Source organism: Myotis davidii, unplaced genomic scaffold (genome assembly GCF_000327345.1).
Source record: "Myotis davidii unplaced genomic scaffold, ASM32734v1 scaffold30, whole genome shotgun sequence".
Classification (NCBI taxonomy): Eukaryota; Metazoa; Chordata; class Mammalia; order Chiroptera; family Vespertilionidae; genus Myotis; species Myotis davidii.
The window spans coordinates 3,563,085-3,580,458 of NW_006282874.1; the positions used below are offsets into that span (position 1 = coordinate 3,563,085).

The 17,374-nt window shown below is 52.2% G+C and overlaps 1 protein-coding gene and 1 long non-coding RNA gene across 5 annotated transcripts in view; one reads left to right on the forward strand and one right to left on the reverse strand.

Annotated features, from left to right (window-relative positions):
• ASAP1 (ArfGAP with SH3 domain, ankyrin repeat and PH domain 1) overlaps window positions 1-17,374 on the forward strand; it is a 189,913-nt gene that overhangs the window by 164,616 nt on the left and 7,923 nt on the right. For 2 of the 4 annotated variants that reach the window (XM_015561615.1, XM_015561619.1), the window contains 10 exons: window positions 1,475-1,608; window positions 3,691-3,782; window positions 5,044-5,230; window positions 5,460-5,545; window positions 6,457-6,572; window positions 6,702-6,769; window positions 7,457-7,513; window positions 8,194-8,301; window positions 10,351-10,579; window positions 16,943-17,113. In XM_015561615.1, coding sequence (XP_015417101.1) covers window positions 1,475-1,608; window positions 3,691-3,782; window positions 5,044-5,230; window positions 5,460-5,545; window positions 6,457-6,572; window positions 6,702-6,769; window positions 7,457-7,513; window positions 8,194-8,301; window positions 10,351-10,579; window positions 16,943-17,113 — 1,248 coding nt within the window. The remainder of the gene's footprint in view (window positions 1-1,474; window positions 1,609-3,690; window positions 3,783-5,043; window positions 5,231-5,459; window positions 5,546-6,456; window positions 6,573-6,701; window positions 6,770-7,456; window positions 7,514-8,193; window positions 8,302-10,350; window positions 10,580-16,942; window positions 17,114-17,374) is intronic. The other 2 variants (XM_015561623.1, XM_015561626.1) reach the window with 1 other exon arrangement.
• On the reverse strand, window positions 963-11,243 carry LOC107182544. The gene is made up of 3 exons (XR_001513260.1): window positions 11,232-11,243; window positions 7,966-7,968; window positions 963-1,076 (listed from the first exon to the last, which is right to left on the reverse strand). It is a non-coding gene; the product is annotated as an uncharacterized LOC107182544 (long non-coding RNA).

Sequence of the window (17,374 nt, forward strand, 5' to 3'; positions counted from 1 at the left end):
ATGGGGGGCTCCAGAGGGCAAGTGACTTGCCTAAGGTCACACATCTAGGAGGGGTCACAACATGGGTGCAAACCTGTAGCTCGTACACATTACAACCCATGATGTTTTACCTGTGAAAATGGGCTTCTCTGTCCGACATGGCATAGGCCCCTCGGAGACACGACTCGTTTCCTGCCACTCCCGTGATGTGTGGGGTAGGCACTCACTGGGTGGAGGACATGGCAGAGGAGTGTAGATGCCCGGGCACTGACCCATGGAAAGGAAGCTGGCCCACAGGGAGGACCCTGCACGTGCGGGTAATAGAAATATTTGTTCCTGCTGTTCTGGAGCCTTTCGGTTGTAGAAACAGAGGCCTAAGGTCTCTGAGAGCCTAAGCTCTTACCCACAGGCACTTGTGGACAGGCCGTCACCGAGATGATGGGCTCATGGGCGTTGTGACTCGGGGTTAAAGATGCCTGTAGAGCAGGCATGTCAACTCCAAGGCTAACACGGGCCACATAAACACGGTTTAAGTGTATGTGGCCGCAAAAAAAAACAAAAGCTTCAATTTTCATAGAAACAGATTTATTTCGGTAGAGACATGTTGAATACAAAGGGTTGAAATAAATGAGTCATCATTAACATAAAATAATAGAACATTTTAATAAAAATAATATTTTTTCTTGAACATGAACTTACCAGACACTGAATAACTGCACAAGTTAATAAGCGTAACGCAAATAAGCCTGTGCTCTTCTCTGAAAGCGAAATATTTCCTGTTGCGCACGCCCACAAGTCAGTCCAAGACTGATGATGTGGCCATTGGCTGCTGAAATAGTCGCTGCTGGTGTTCGTGGAGAGAAGTGGTGCGCCTGCGCCTAAGGCGCGTAAGGGAAATGAATGCAACACGATTATAGTCATCAGTCATTAGCGAACATTGTAGTTCGTTATCACCAACGATGTATAACAGGATATTATTAAAATTAAGTTATAAAATTTTTATTAAAATGTTTCTTACATACTGTTATATTGGCTGGGCGCAAAAACATTCATTGTGGGCCACCTGCGGCCCGCGGGCGCTGAGTTTGACATGCTTGCTGCAGAGCCTGTCCCTGTGCTGGACTGCAGGTCTGCAGCCGTCCCTGTGGGGGAGGGTGCAGGTGCGGAGGGAGCGCCCCCACCCGGCCTACAGGTGTGTCCGAAGGCTCATGGAAGTCTTGCCCACGCTTCACAAGAATAAAGAACTTCATTTGGTTTTCAATCCAATATTGAAAGGAAATTTTTTAGAAACGTGTTTTATTATACTTTTTGCTCTCTAACAAGCTATTGGTTTTTATCATAGGCCCTCGGCCAAATGCAAGCACCTATGTCTTCCATTTAAATCTTCCCCCATAATTCTTTCACATTTTACCACTGTTGTTTTAGCATCCTCTGTAGTTGGCACACTACAATTAGATACTTTGTTTATTCACTGTCTTCACAATCCTCTCCACAGAACCCACCTGGCTTTCAACCAACTTGGGTATTCTGACCTGCATAGAATGTTCTGGAATCCACAGGGAAATGGGAGTCCATGTTTCCCGCATTCAGTCTTTGGAACTAGACAAACTGGGAACTTCTGAACTCTTGGTGAGTGGTGGCCTGTACTTTGAAAAAAACTTTATACGTTTATTGTCGTGAATGTATTTAGCATATTGCTTTGAGGTTTCTGTTTCTGGTGAGTACACAGACTTCTACTTCCTGAATGTTGTTTAATTTGCATCGATATTTAAGATGTGAATTTTGTGGTATGCAATGTTGACTGTTTCCGTTTCCTGTGCGAAGAGCTGGTGAGTCAGGCATTTCCATACTTAGTTCAGCTGCTGGCTCTCTTTTCTGGGTGGGCTTTTCAAAGCGGTTTTTTCTTTCAGAATTAGTCTTACATGACTCACTAAAAAACACAAAGGGAGGTAAGCTCTGAACTCCCACACTCGCTTTACCTAGGGGCTCATATTATCCGAAACAGTGACCTAAGAGTTTTTCTGTTTTTACTTTTTGTTTCTAAAAGTACTCGTGAATTGTGAGTAGCCTGTTAGCTCCTGTCCTAAAACCAGTCACTCCTAAGCCCTGACTTTGTTAGGTAGTAAGGGAAGGACTATGCAGGTTTGAGCTTATCACCTACCCTTCCCATCATGATTCACCCAAATTTGGAGCCTTATCGGGTCCCCCCAGTACATAGATCCGGTCGGGAAGGCCTCCCAGAATGCCTGTGGTCAGAAGCCCTGTCTTGCAAAATTTGAACCTGGTGGCCTGGATTTATACTAACTGGTCTTTAACAGTGAAAGCGCGTGACGTGACATAGGCTCCGTCTCAGACCCGAGGCCCTTGAGCAAACCCTGAGCAAGCCTGGGCCCCACAGCCGGAAGCCCAGCTCCTCAGGCGCTTGTCCGGTGCACAGCACCCCAGAGTCAGGCCCCCAGCCGGCAGCCGTGTCGTCTGAGCACCCCGTGAGCAACGGGGTCTGTCTTGGGTGTAGGAGCCCCTCGATTTAGGGAGCAGGGAACTTGGGAAGTATTCTGATACCGGCTCCCCAATCACTCAGGACTGGAGGGGAGAGGCTCAGGGCCCGCACCTGAAACTTCCTCCTTTAGTGTGGAAACAGCATCACCCCATCTCCTTGACTCGATTAATGAAGCCCAGGGTGATAACTGGGAGCAGGAAGAGTCCACATGCTAAACACTCGCCACGTGATGAGCTCACGCCTTTCCCCAGAGATGGCTGTAATGAGCGTTCTTACACTTTATATTGATGCCCACATGATCTGAACGACCAAAGGACCTTCAGGATAAAATTTTTGTAAGGTTCTTGAACCCAGAAGCGTGGAGCTTCTTCATCAGTTGCCTGCCGCATCGTTTTTGTTTGTTTTAATCTTCACCTGAGGATATTTTTTCGTTGCCTTCGGATAGAGTGGAAGGGAGGAAGGAGGGAGGAGAAGACAGGAGGGAGGCAGAGAAAGAGAGACATCAATTGATTGCCTCCCACTCATGTCCTGACCAGGCCAGGGAGGGTCGGGGGTGGGCAGGGAATGAACTTGCAACCCAGGTACGAGCCCTTGACTGGGAATCAAACCCGCAACCCTTCGGTTCGTGGGCTGACACTCCAACCACTGAGCACCACCGGCCAGCGCCGCATCTTAATTTGTATCCCAAATACAAAGGAATTCTAAATTCTTTTCTGTCCAATTAGAATAAACCCCTCAACCAGAAGTGAGGCACATAGTAAGTGCTCAGCAAATGCTTGTTGACCAGATGGATCAGCGGTTCTCAACCTGTGGGTCGCGACCCCTATGGGGGGTCGAACGATCCTTTCACAGGGGTCGCCTAAGACCATCGGAAAACACATATGTAATTGCATATTGTTTTTGTGATCAATCACTATGCTTTAATTATGTTCAATTTGTAACAATGAAAATACATCCTACATATCAGATATTTACGATTCATAACAGTAGCAACATTATAGTTATGAAGTAGCAACGAAAATAATTTTATGGTTGGGGGTCACAACATGAGGAACTGTATTAAAGGGTGGCGGCGTTAGGAAGGTTGAGAACCACTGAGATGGATGGATGGCTTGTATCCTGAGTCAAGTGCAGGAAGGTACATATTCAGCAATAATTGGGAACTTTTAAACCAGTAGTAACGAGTTTGCTATGTTGTGTTTATGTTACAGTTGGCCAAGACTATTGGGAACAATAGTTTCAATGATATTATGGAAGCAAATTTACCCAGCCCCTCACCAAAACCTACCCCAATGAGTGACATGTAAGTATTTCTAACATACTGAATTCTTTACCATCTACCATTGTTTTTTCAACCCTCCCCAAAAACATCTTCGTGGTTATAGTACCACCCCCCCAAGAGGAAACCCCATTATGAGGAAAAGGCAGAGCAACGAAGCGTATTTTGCAACATGCTTCTGGAACGCACGGGTTATTTTCAGCATCACCTCCCCCGCGGGAGTGGCGTCTGCTTGGAGGGTGAAGCTTCATGAGGACGATTCTCTGAATCGCGCCTGTTGTGATAAATAGGAGACACAACAGCAGTGGGAGACGCCTGTCAGGTTGGCAAAGGTCTGGATGCGTGACAGCCCCGCGGCAAGACTGGGGAAGCAGCCATCCCAGGGTCCCTGGCGCTGCTGGTGGGGATCCAGGTGGCACGCTGCCCGTGAGGAGCAAGCTCGCTGTATTTGTCACAATCAGAAGTGTGTTTACCTGTGACTCGGCAGCCCCACTTCTGGGTGTTCATTCCTGTTGTGTCATGGAGGAAGATGAGGGACAAAGCGAGTGTCCTTCTATAGGCATCTGACTACGTACCTCATGTCTGGCTGCCTGGCTTGGGGAGGGAGGAGGAGGCGTGGGAATGAGTGCGCGAATCCCTCTGGTCGCAGACATGCCATCCAAACTCAGGAACTGAATCGCTGTCAGGGGAGGTGATCTGTCCCTCACTTTTGAACTCTCACAATTTACTGTCTGGACTCAGGCACCAAATGGATCTGGACAGCGACGAATACATAAACATACGCTTACTTGACATATTTGCTTGACGAAACCCGGGAAATCCCCAGCAAACTTACGTGCTTGCTCTGGGTGGTGTGACTGTGAGACGCCTCCATACACACCTTCTGGTATCATTTTTAGTTTTTTGAGTCAAGTGAATCTTTAAAACTATTCAAAAATTTTTACATTGACTTTGCACTTGAAATTTGTTTAATACTGTGGGTGACTAGGAAGAAAGATATCATTCTTTCTTCTCGCGATCAGCGAAGGTTTTGTGACGCAGACGCCTGCCTAAAGGTTAGACCAGCCCCTCCTGGGTGGTTATTTGGGCACCAAGTTCACAAAACTATTATGGGGCACGGCCAAGGAGCACGTTTCTTCCACTCTGACATCATCAGATCTCCCAGTAGGTCTATAAGGAAGTCTCTTAATTAAAATGACTCTTCTCAGAAAGAAGTGTTGGTCTGCAAAGATATAACCCTTTCTCACCCCTGGGAAATGACGAGGCTTCGTCTCGTGCTGTTTAGGACTGCACGGAAGGAGTACATCACGGCGAAGTATGTGGATCATCGGTTTTCGCGGAAGACCTGTTCATCTCCGTCAGCTAAACTGAACGAATTGCTGGAGGCCGTGAGGTCCCGGGACTTACTTGCACTCGTCCAGGTCTACGCGGAAGGCGTGGAGCTCATGGAGCCACTGCTGGAGCCCGGGCAGGTGAGGCTGCGCTGACATCATCGGGTCGAGAGCACCGTGGACAGTCCGTTTCAAAGATGGCTCATTATTATAATGAGGCTGTAACACACCGAGTGCCCCGTCTGAATCAGGACAATCTGAGAGGGGAGGGGGGTTATTAATAATTACTTTGGGGTAACGACGTGAAGGAAACTGCTCTAGACAAAGTAGGACATGCGACCGCCTATTTATACTTGCCTGTCCTTTGCAGGAGCTCGGGGAGACCGCCCTTCATCTTGCAGTCCGGACTGCAGACCAGACATCTCTCCATTTGGTTGATTTCCTTGTCCAAAACTGGTATGGTTTCTGTTTGCTCTGAATGGGCCTTGTACATTAGCACAGACCAGTCCTGTTAGCAGCCGCGATCAGTAATCAGCACACCCTTCTTAAAGAGCCAGATACTACTTTAGGCTTTGCAGGCCATGCGGTCTCTGTCGCATTCAACACTGCCGTTGCAGTTATGAAAGCAGCCAAGGCAGTATGCAAATGAGTGGGCGTGGGCATGTTCCAATAAAATTGTATTTACAAAAACAAATGGAGGGCCAGAGAAGGCCTGCAGCTATGGTTCTCCAACCCCTGGTCTACGTAAAGGTAAAATCCTGTCTCTGGGTCCAAAACCTCTGCACTTGGGAGGTTGGGGAAGAAAAGACTTAACAGGGCAGGTCCACAGGATGTTCATTGTAAGACAGCAGTGTATGTGGCTGCCTCGGTCGCTGATTCAGACTTGGGGCGTGCTTAATAGGAGTATAATAGTCAGCACAGGAGCTTTGGACTTGCTCGTGAGGGCATTTGAACCCACAAGTGACCCAAGCTAAGCTGTATCAGTGCCCAGGCCCCTTAGAGGTGCAGTGGTCAAGACCATTGGTGAAGAACACACGTTGCCTGCGTTCACATTCTTGCTCCATCATCCATGTCTTGGTAATCTCATACGCATACACTGTGTCCCCTCTGCAGTAGCATCTTGTGAAGGTTACATGAGCTAAGACAGGTGAAAAGCTAAGAGGCAGTGCTGTCTCGTAATACACGCAGTCAGTGCTGACCACTGGCATCCTGTGTTGGTTGTAAATTTGGGTGAAATGTTAGAAACCTCCTAAGTTTATGATAGCCAGGTCTGAAATTGGACTCCGTTGTTAGCCCAGACGTAAGGGGCTCACCCGCAGTGCTGGGTGGGAGAGGCAGCCGTTTTTCCCGCCGCTCTGGTTTTTCAGTGGGAACCTGGACAAGCAGACGGCCCAGGGGAACACGGCCCTGCACTACTGCAGCATGTTCGACAAACCCGAGTGCCTGAAGCTGCTGCTGCGGAGCAAGCCCACCGTGGACGTTGGTAAGCACGCGCACGTGGGGCTCAGCAGCCATGGCTGGACCTGAGCTTGCCTGCTGCCTGTAATCTGATCATGGTCTCTGCCTTTTCGAGGTCTGTCCTAATCATGCACATGTCTCTTCCCCATTTCAGTGAACCAGGCTGGAGAGACTGCCCTCGACATAGCGAAGAGACTGAAAGCCACTCAATGCGAAGATCTGGTAAGCAGCCCTGGCTGGTGTGGCTCAGTGGATAGAGCGAAGGGCCCCCAGGTTCAATTCCAGTCAAGGGCACGTGCCCTGGTTGTAAGCTCGATCCCCAGTAGGGGGCGTGCAGGAGGCAGCGATCAATGATTCTCTCTCATCATTGATGTGTCTATCTCTCTCCCTCTCCCTTCCTCTCTGAAATCAATAAAAATAATATTTTAAAAAATAATGTTTTTAAAAATAATATTTTAAAATAATATTTTAAAAATAATATTTTAAAAAATAAAAGAAAAAATGTGGTAAGCAAGCTAATAGACATCAGCTGCCCTGAAGTGGCGTTGTCTGAAACTGGAACTGGAGATAAAAGAAGCAATTTTTTTTTTAACCTTGGCTAAAGAAATTCCGACAAGCACTCTGGCTGCATTTGAAAACACAATAAACGTGTCATCCGCCTGTCCCTGGAGGGCAGCTGTGATGAGGAGCTGGGAGGCGGGTGAGAGGCGGTGTTACCACCCGGGCTTACGGGTCATGGTCATCCGGCTTTCTCTGTGGCTCCCGGTCAGGAAGACCTATCTGGGAGGCCAAATAGTCGGGCCAGCCAAAGGCAGAGTACGATGGTCTTTAAATGTTAAGCACGCTGCTCTCTCCCTCGCGTCCCTGCATGCACTCACCTTTTCCGCTCCCACCGGTCCCTGCTCACAGCTTCAGGCCGCAGCGGAACACGGTGCTCATAACCTGGGGAAGGTTGAGATAGGAAAGGTAGGTTACCTTCTCGAGCTCCAGGCCCCTGTGGCGCTTTTCTGTTCCTCCGAGACTCCTCCGAGCAGGTCTGGGTGTCCCGCCCCGTGTGTGAATGAGAACAGGGGACATGGGTTGAACTGGGACTGTCTAACCTGAAAGACCCTCCCCTCGCACGTCCCTGACTGTGATTTTGCCTTCCAGCCAAGAATTTGCTGTTTTGAGACTCATTTTAATAATATATTTTATTTATTTTTTACAGAGAGACAGGGAGAGAGAGAGTTAGAAACATCAATGAGAGAGAAACATTGATCAGCTGCCTCCTGCACGCCTCCTACTGGGGATGTGCCCACAACCAAGGTACATGCCCTTGACCGGAATCGAACCTGGGACCCTTCGGTCCACAGGCTGACGCTCTATCCACTGAACCAAACCGACCAGGGCCATTTTAATAATATTTTAAAAAGCTTTACATCCTGGAGAGAAGTCACGTTATCAAACTAAAATAGACCATGCCTGGAATTCCTGGCGGTTTCTCTGAGCTGTCTGCTGGTCCAGCGTGGACGGCCAGGGGGCTGCTTCCAAAGCCGCTGCTGGTGGTTAACTGGGACCCAGGAATAGATGGGGCTTGGTCAGCGCCGCTATAACGTTGGGGTGTTGGGCATTTGAATGACAATGGCTGCACCCACTGTTCTTTTCAGCTTTCCCAGGCTAAGTCCGGAAAGTTCAACCCACACGTCCACGTGGAATACGAATGGAACCTGCGACAGGAGGAGATGGATGAGAGCGACGACGACCTGGACGACAAGGTGAGTGTGAGTCGGCCTCTGGGGCTCTGAGTGCATCTCCCCTGTTTCTCTGCACTAACAGGACTCTGAGTGGGGTCGCTTGGTCTTAGGACCTGATGCACCAGGGCCGTTCTCTTGGCTCAGACCGGGTGCTCCTTTGGGTCCCACGTAGCAGCTGCATCAGTCAGGGATCTCCAGAGAAACAGAGCCGATGGGACATGTTTCCCTGGAGAGAAAGCATGGAATCTATTTTAGGGAGTTGGCTCACATGCACCTGAGGGCTGACAAGTCCAAATGTATGGGCAGGTTGGGAATCCTGGCAATCTTGAGTCCGAAGAACTCTGGAGCCTCGGGGAACAGGATGGGGGGACCTCAGTCTTTTCTCCGAAGCCCTTCAGCTCACTGGCTGAGGCCCACCCCATTATGGGGGGTATCCCCTTCACTCCACATCTAAATGTTAACCACACTAAAAAACACCCTCCCAGCCAACTCTTAGGCTGCTGTTTGACCAAACACCTGGGCACCAGGACTTAGCCAAGTTGACACTTAAAATTAGCCCTCAAAACAGCTGACGAGTAAAGAATAAGTTATCGAGCACTCGCACGTGGACTGGGCAGAGGTAGGCATGTCGCCCGTGTCCCCCCAGGTTGTTCTTAGGAACGCCCACTGTGCTCTTGTCCCTGCTGCAGAGGAGAAAACTGACACACGGACATTTTGCAACTCGTCTGCAGTGTCAGCTGGTGGAGGCGGTCTCGGTCAGACCTGCTTCTGTCCGGCTCCCAGAGGTCGTTCTCAGCGAGCTCTGAGGCTGGCTGTGCACCCTTCACTGGGCATGTGGGGGCGATGCTCCTTCCCAGGCAGGATGCGAGGAATGGCCAGAGCTGGCCGGACAAAGGTGCCCTGAGGCGTTCCCACTTTAGAGGAGACATTTAGAGGCGACAGTGGAAACCCTAATAATGGGAATTGGGGGGTTGCTGAGGAGTGCTCGGAGGACACAGCACTGAAGACCCGTCAAGGACGGGCAGTGGAGATGGGCTCCCACGGTAGGGAGGAACTGGCCGGGCAGAGGAGGAGGAATGCATTCTTCCAGGAAGGGAGAGCAGCGTGTGCAAAGGCCTGGGGGTCATGCTGGAGCCCGGACGTCTGAGGAAAGGTTAGAAGCACCGTGTGTGAGGCGACCTGCATGTGGGCTGGGCGGAGAGAGGCAGGAGGCCGCCGCAGGGTCAGGCCGCCCAGATCAGGAAGGCTCTGTGGGCCACATGTGACCTTTCGGCTTTGGAAAAGCCAATGAATTTTTCAAATTAACAACCAGTAGCAGTGAGGAGCCAACAGAGATTTCTTGTGGGAAGGGCATGTTTCCTACCTGCCCTGTGTCTGTGTGGAAAACAGATTGAAGGAGACGGAATCGGGCTGTTCAGGGGCCATTGCTCCTGTGGGAGCTGAAGGGTCCTGAGCACACAGTCCGAGGGGCGTCCCTGAGCTCGCCGTGCACAGTTGGTGACTGGCAGACACGGAGGGTCCTGACTCTGAAAGCAGTGGATGCTAAAGCTGTCACCAGGATACAGACCCAGGGACCCTCACAGGCATGAAAATGGTTTTGAGTCCAGGAGGTGGGGTGGGACCTGCAGGTCTGAGTCAGCATTGGGGTCAGTCAAAGCCAGGGGTGTGGATGAGGTTACTTCTACGCGGATGCAAGTGAGAAGAGAGGTAGGATTGAGAATCTTGGCTTCAAATGGCTGACCACAAAGGAGCGTTTAATGTGGCCACTTGTAGGCGGTGGGAATCTGTTCAAATGCTGGTGGCCATGGCCTGCACCCGGAGGGACTTGCAGATTAAAGGTTAAACCTAACTGGGACCTTACGCTTCTGGCCGCTGCTGACCCCTAACCAGTGTTTCCCTAACATGACCCTGGCAGTGGTGACACAAGGATCGGAAGCGTAAGGTCTGCGTCCTTCCCTGTCCTGTGTGGTCCTCTCGGGCCAGGGTTGTGGGTGCCCAGGTTACCCCTGGACCCGCCCGCAGTGGCGTCCGGAGGGTTGTCTCACCCTCTGCACTGTCCTCTCCCTCCAGCCGAGCCCCATCAAGAAGGAGCGCTCGCCCCGCCCCCAGAGCTTCTGCCACTCCTCCAGCATCTCCCCGCAGGACAAGCTGGCGCAGCCGGGATTCGGCACCCAGCGGGACAAGCAGCGGCTCTCCTACAGCGCCTTCACCAACCAGATCTTCACCTCCACGAGCACAGACTCCCCCACATCACCCACCTCGGAGGCACCTCCATTGCCTCCTCGAAACGCCGGCAAAGGTACGAGCTTTGAGAAGGGCCTTGTGGCTCCATCCTCAGGGCTAGGAGTTACGCAGCCCGGAGGTAGAATTGCCAGGCGCACGTGGGTGGCAGAGTCTGGAGTGGGGTGCTGGCACCAGCAGCCAGGTGGGCGGTGTTGTGGGCATGCCTCACGCATTCTGTGTGAACCTCACGGCAGTCCTGTCTGGGATGTGCTCTTCGTGCCCATTTTGCAGATATGGAAACTGAGGCTTAGGGAAGTGGAGTGGCTTGTCAAGGTCATGTAGCTGGTAAGTGGTAGAGTTGAGATTCAATCCGAGGTCCACATAGCGTCCAAGACCTGGGCTCTTTCCTCTTTCGTAAGGATTCTTGTTATATAAAAGTGGCTTTCCTCCAGACCAGCATGCCTCTCTTCTGAAGACAGTGTGGCAGCAGCATTAGTTACAGGTAGAGCCCTGGAGGCCCTAGTCCCAGTCTTTCTCATTTCTTGTTCACAGTGAGGCGGGTGTGACAGTGGCTGGCATCGTGGGGAATAGAGCAGTGATGGTGAACCTATGACACGCGTGTCAGAGGTTACACGCGAACTCACTTTTTTGGTTGATTTTTCTTTGTTAAATGGCATTTAAATATATAAAATAAATATCAAAAATATAAGTGTTCGCCATCACTGAACTAGAGAGACAGTGGTTCAGAGATGCTGAGTAAGTGACCTCCGGCTCTCGGCTGTGCGGATGCTGACCGGGCCCTGTGTGGCCTGAGCCCACCCTCCCGTCCCTCGGACGAGGCAGGCCGTGCAGCAGAATCCTCCCCGGAGGAGGTGATTGGCAGGTGTGTCGGGTGCCCCCGAGGGGCCAATGCCGGGGCCACCGCTCTGTTCTCCAGCAACAAGTGCTTGTCCTGCGCCCCTGGGTCCACAGAGACCATCCTGCGCAGGAAGTCGGCGTGTTCCCTGACAGGGACGGGGACAGATGAGGCCCAGAAATGCCCACATCAAAGGGTCCCACAGCCGGGGAAGTCGAGAGGCCCCGGGCCGGAGCCTGGGGTTTGTTCTCAGCCAGGGCTCCCCCTGCGCAGCGCAGCGCAGCGGCTCACGCGCTTCCAGGCCGCTCCGCACACAATGCGGGCCTATTGCACTCACACTGGGGCTATTTTCTGGGAAATGTGAGCTTTATTCAAAACAGTGTTTTTTCAGAGCTTACTCTCCATTGAGATGGCGCTGTAAATGGGAGCTGTGTTCTCACAGACCCAAATGGCCTCATAGATCATAACGTCACGGAGAAAAGTTAAACGGAGGCTTTGGTGTGAATAGTTCTCCTCGCAGATAACCAGTGACCGTGACCGTGACAGCACGTGTGAGCCAGAAGTTTCACCAACAGTGTGTTTCTTCCTGTTCCCCACGTTTGCTGGCACGTACCTAAGTCAGGCGTCCACATCCTCTGTAAACCACTGACGATAGATTGGGCCTTAGCCCTGGGCTGTGCGGGCATCATGCTGCTGCCCAGCTAGGGAGCGGCCTTCTTGGGAAGCTGAAGGGACCCGAAGCATGGGCTGCGTCCCGCCTCTCGCCGGGCTCACGTGCCGTGCACTTGGGAAGCGGTCAGGCGCAGAGCGAGTTCGTAGAGGACGTTGTTGCAGATCGGCTGGTGCTCGGTGCGGAGGTGGCTCCCCCTGGCTTGTGACCCTTACTCTTCCCCGTTTCATTCTGTTGGACCGATAGACACGTTTAAGTGAAAGCGAGGATGTCCTGCCTGGGTCGCTCGGGCTGCCCACCTTCTGTGGCGCGTTCGCCGAGGCCTCTGCTGCCCTGAGAGTGAGGCAGGCTCTGCAGGGCGCCGGCTCGGGGGAGGCGGAGACAGACACTAAAGTTAAAGTCCCCCAGTCGTCGGACTGAGGGGGAAAGAGGAATCATTCTGAATCCAGCTCCGGAATATTTTCCGGAAACTCCAGCTGCCTCATCAAAATGCAAGGAAGTTTGACCTCATGGCCTCCAAGCAAAGCCTCCTTGTGCTCGGGCAGAGCTGTCAGCAGCGGAAGACTCGTCGATTCAGGGCCCTTACGCCGTCTTGGAGCCTAGACAGGCGCGCTGGCGGCTCCCCCTCTGCGGTGGGAGGCCCAGCGGGATGAGGTCAGAGCCGTGATTTAAGTGCAGCTGCCGCCCCACTGTGCGCTCCTGAGAACTAGATAGACCAGTGGTTCTCAACCTTCCTAATGCCGCGACCCTTTAATACAGTTCCTCATGTGGTGGTGACCCCCAACCATAAAATTATTTTCATTGCTACTTCATAACTGTAATTTTGCTACTGTAAACAGTATGTAATTATATATGTGTTTTTCCGATGGTCTTAGGCCACCCCTGTGAAAGGGTCGTTAAACCCCCAAAGGGGTCGCGACCCACGGGTTGAGAACCACTGCGATAGACGTTCCCAGGCTCACCAGGATCACTGTGGCTTCCATCTTTCAGCTAAAATCAGGTCATAGGGCCAGGATATCTGAGAACAAGAGGGTGCTGAAAGGTTAGGCCAGTCCACAGCCCATTGCACAGCGACAGCCCGGGGAAGGTTAAGGGACGTGAGGTCACTCGGTGGCTGCGATGGGACAGAAAATTGAAATGGGCCTTAGGACCTGTCCGACCAGATCGCCTAGATCCTCCCTCTGTGTGTCAGGGAAGACGGTCATCTCCTCTGCCCTCCTGGTGGACTTTCCCTCAGAACCCAGGGAGACCGACCACCCAGGAGAAAGGCTCTAGGAGAGCAGAGCCCGGGCTGCTGGGGGGCCCCTGCTGGGATTGCTGGGCTGCGGCTTCGGGGGCCTCTAGAATTGGGAAGTGTGGCGAGCACCGTGGCCCTGGAAACAGACACCAGTGCTACAGCTTCACCGTGTTTTTCAGCAACTAAGCTGTGAACCTGCCTCTTCCTCCCCATGTGCGATTCCACGCCTCTCATAGCGGCGGCCAAACTGCAGCTGAGCTGGGACAGGTGTGGACACTGGTGAGGAGGAAGGGGGCATTCAGCTCAGCCTGGCATGTGGCAGGGCTCCGCCGGCGCCGTGCTGCTGGCCTGGGGCCCCCTGCCATGTGGGGTCCTGGTCGGTCTGCGCGGGGTCCGTGTGTCCGCACACTCCACCTCGAGGTGCCCCTGTTTCCCCATGTCGGCGCCTTCCTTCCCACGCGCAGTTCCTCTCTGAATGAACCCATTGTCTTTACCCTTTAAAGTAACAAAGTTTCTACTCTTCAGCTCTATCCTGTGAAAACCATGGGAAAGTGGGAACATTGTCATTCGCACTGTCCACAGCTGTACAGATGCAACCTGTGTCGTTCACACACAGGAGGCGTGTTAGAATTCTGAAGTTACACAGAGAATGCCAGGAAAAGTTGTAAGCCCTCTTCTGGGTCTTGTTTTCCTTTGAACGAGTTATATTTCAGTTGGTCTCCCTGCATGGAAGACCTGGGTTTTCTGTTTGACCAACAACCAGAGGTATGAGGACTCTGGAAAGGAATCCGCCTGGCTTCCACCACAGACCCGCCTTAGCCCAGAAGGTGCGGGCAGTGGAGGCCTGCGGATCTTGCGCACAGGAAGCTGACGGCAGGAAAAGCAGGCAGAGAAGCTAGTGACGTCGGTCCTCGTGGGAGGTCAGAGATAAACGCAATGGCTCTGGGCAGAGGGCTGAGTCCCAGGAGGCGTCCTGAGATGACCTTTGAGCCGACCTGACCAGGGAGGATGCTCCCGCAGAAGGGACTGCTGCCTCCCAGGAGGAGAAGCTGGAGGCTGCGGTGGCGCTGAGCCGGCCAGAGTCCCTCAGCTGATTCCCTACAGGGACTGGCTGTCCTCCGCTCCGAGCCGCGGTCCCTGATGGCAATGCGGCAGGAAGGTGGGTTCCAGGTGGCGCAGTGAGGCTCCTGGCTGCAGGCCACCACGTGGCGCTCAGAACGCGGGAGCTCCACGGGGACTCAAGAATGGAGGGGGAGGTTTGACAGGCATGTTGGTTGGGATTCTAGGAATGAATTTTTTAAAATATCTATGTGTGGGTGTAGTTGAATGACTTCAGGGCAGTTTTTCTGGATTTCAGTGGATAGATTTCCTGGCTTTTAAAGATGGAGCCTTCTTGGGGGAGGTTGAATTCAAACTATTCATCCATTAGTTCAGTGTTAAATTACTAGATCCATCCTACTGTACACCAGAACCTGCGGCCCAGTGAGCGAGACAGGCCATCAGCACGTAAACAAAGCCGTCATCACAGATGCTATAGCTGATGGGAAGAAAGGCTGACATGGCATGAGGAACACCAGTCTCTTCCCTTTGAAATGATCCCAGAGGCTCAGTTTTGCACGGTTTGTGGTTACCTACGGGACGACCCTGGCCCGATGGCCCCTGAAATCACCTGCACACACAGGCAGCGTTGCTCAGACATCGCTCCCTTAGCGCTTCGCCTGGTGATGTGTGGTTCCAGACAGGATTTGGAACCGATTGAATGACCTTTCGGATGCAGTGCCCCAGTGCGTCCCTAGGTGGCGATAGAGATGAACTTGTCCATTATCCAGTCCCCATTTACTTCCAGGAGGAAGTTACACTTCCTCACACAGCATTCGCTGCTGCCCTGGCTTTGGGGAACTGCAGCATTGTGGGAGGGGGTGAGTGCCTCCCTGTCCCAGAGGCCTGGGGTGTGGTCCCAGCTCACCCCGTGTGCCTGTCACCCTAAAGTCTCCAGTTCCCCACTTTCCTGGCTGCACAGCGGGGGCCATAATTCCCCACCCGCATACTTTACGGGGCCTTTATGAAAAGCAAGGGGAATGGCCTATGCGGACACTTTGGGAAACTGAAAGCTTCAGACACGTGCAGGGGTGCAGCAACAGTGACTGTTGCTTCAAAGATAAAGTGGTCCTGGGATTGCCCTGATCTGGGGTAACGGCAGGCTTCGAGATGGAGGGCATCATCGGATTGAGAGAATAAACTACATAGAGGGCCACTGAATCCCAAAGGCCGAGCGAGTAACCAGTTGCCGACTGAGAAAATGGTTTAAGTTGATGTCGGTACTGATCGGTGATTGATCATGGGAAGCGTCAGTGCTACGTCACCAGGCGGAGGCCGGCAGTGACTGAGCTTCCCTTTGACACGCAGAATGTAGAAAGCTCTTTGGGAGCCTGTCTGGATCGCCAGGTACCTCCCGTCCTGTGTTCACATGTGGTGTGGCCGTGTTCTCCGCTTTTCTTTGTTTCTCTCCTTTTTATTGACTTTTAATTTTAACGTTTGCGGGAGCAGTTATTCATGAACACAGTTAAAACGTCCACCTGGTGACAGTCACAGAGACGTGTATCCAGTGCCCGCCAGGTACTGCCTGGCACCCACCAGCACTTCAGTGCCACTTTCCAGAAACAAAACTAACAACCAACTTTTTTTTCTTTCTTAAAACATCAGTTCAAAAAAGTCAGCATTTTTGCAGTAATGGTGTGTGTGTGTGTGCGCGTGTGTATGTGTGTGTGTAATATTCATAAGATTACTGCTAGCCTGTCTTTGTCTCTGAAGAAACTTGTCTTTTTTTAAATCTGTAGAAACCGATGTCTAATGTATGTAACCTATTGAGTTTCTAATATAATAGGTAGCTTATGAGGCCCAGAACAGTCATCAGAATTGGAGGGAAAAAGAGGTTTTGGATTTCTTTTTTCTTCCGAGTAATTCTTTTTACTTCAGCATCCTCCATTATTTATACAAGTCATTACCAACAACTCGGGCCCCGCCAGTGTGGTTCAGTTGGGTTGAGCATCCTCCCATGGACCTGAGGGTGGTGGTTCCACTCCCGGTCAGAGCACATGCCTGCATTGCCGGCTCAATCCCTGGTAGGGGGCAGGCAGGAGGCAGCAGATTGATGTTTCTCTCTCTCTCCTTCTCCCCTCTCTCTAAAATCAGTAAAAATATATTAAAAAAGAAAACTTGGGCAAAGTGTACGGACTTAAAGGCAAGGCTGTGGCGGAGAGAAGAGTCCTGTTCTGTGGCCTCGAGCCTCAGCCTGCGGCCCGTTCTGCTCTGGCTCATTGATTTCCCTGGCGGTGCCTCCTCCTCAGTAGCTTCCGCCACGATTCCAGTGACTTACTGTTCAAAGCGCGTGGTTCTTTCCCGTTGTACCTAAGTGATCTCAATGCATTGGCATGTCATGCTGACTGGCCTCCTGTTTCTTAAAGAGACACACTCACCTTCCCTCTGTTGTCACTGTTTCTCACCAGCAACTTTTAGAAACCCTGTTTGGGCATCACTGGGTTGACGGGCGCGGCCACCTCCGGCCTGCGCTTTTGTCCCTCCCCTTGTCGTGCCGCCGTCGATGTGTGAAGTGACTGCACACCGGCTGTTCGATGAGACCGGGACTGACCTTCCTGCCCGTTCGGTGCCTTTCCAGGTCCCACTGGCCCACCTTCAACACTCCCCCTCGGCATGCAGACCTCCGGCGGCACCTCCACCCTGTCCAAGAAGCGGCCCCCGCCACCACCACCTGGACACAAGCGAACGCTGTCAGACCCTCCCAGCCCACTACCTCACGGGCCCTCCAACAAAGGCGCAGTCACCTGGGGTAAGTCACCCGGAGTTGGGGAGCTGAGGTTTGTAGAAAAAGCCATGTAGCACACACAGACCCGCTGGCCAGCGGCACGGCTGGAATTCTAAGCCCGGCTGTCCAGCTCCAGCGTGCGCACCATCACCACTCCGGTGAGCCGTGGGCACGGCACCAAGGAGGCAGGGAGCGAGCGCAATGGGTGGGGAAGAGTGCTCGGAAACCCGCTTTGGAGATGGGCTTTGAAGGTTGCATAAGAATTTACCGCGAGTGGGAGGGGAC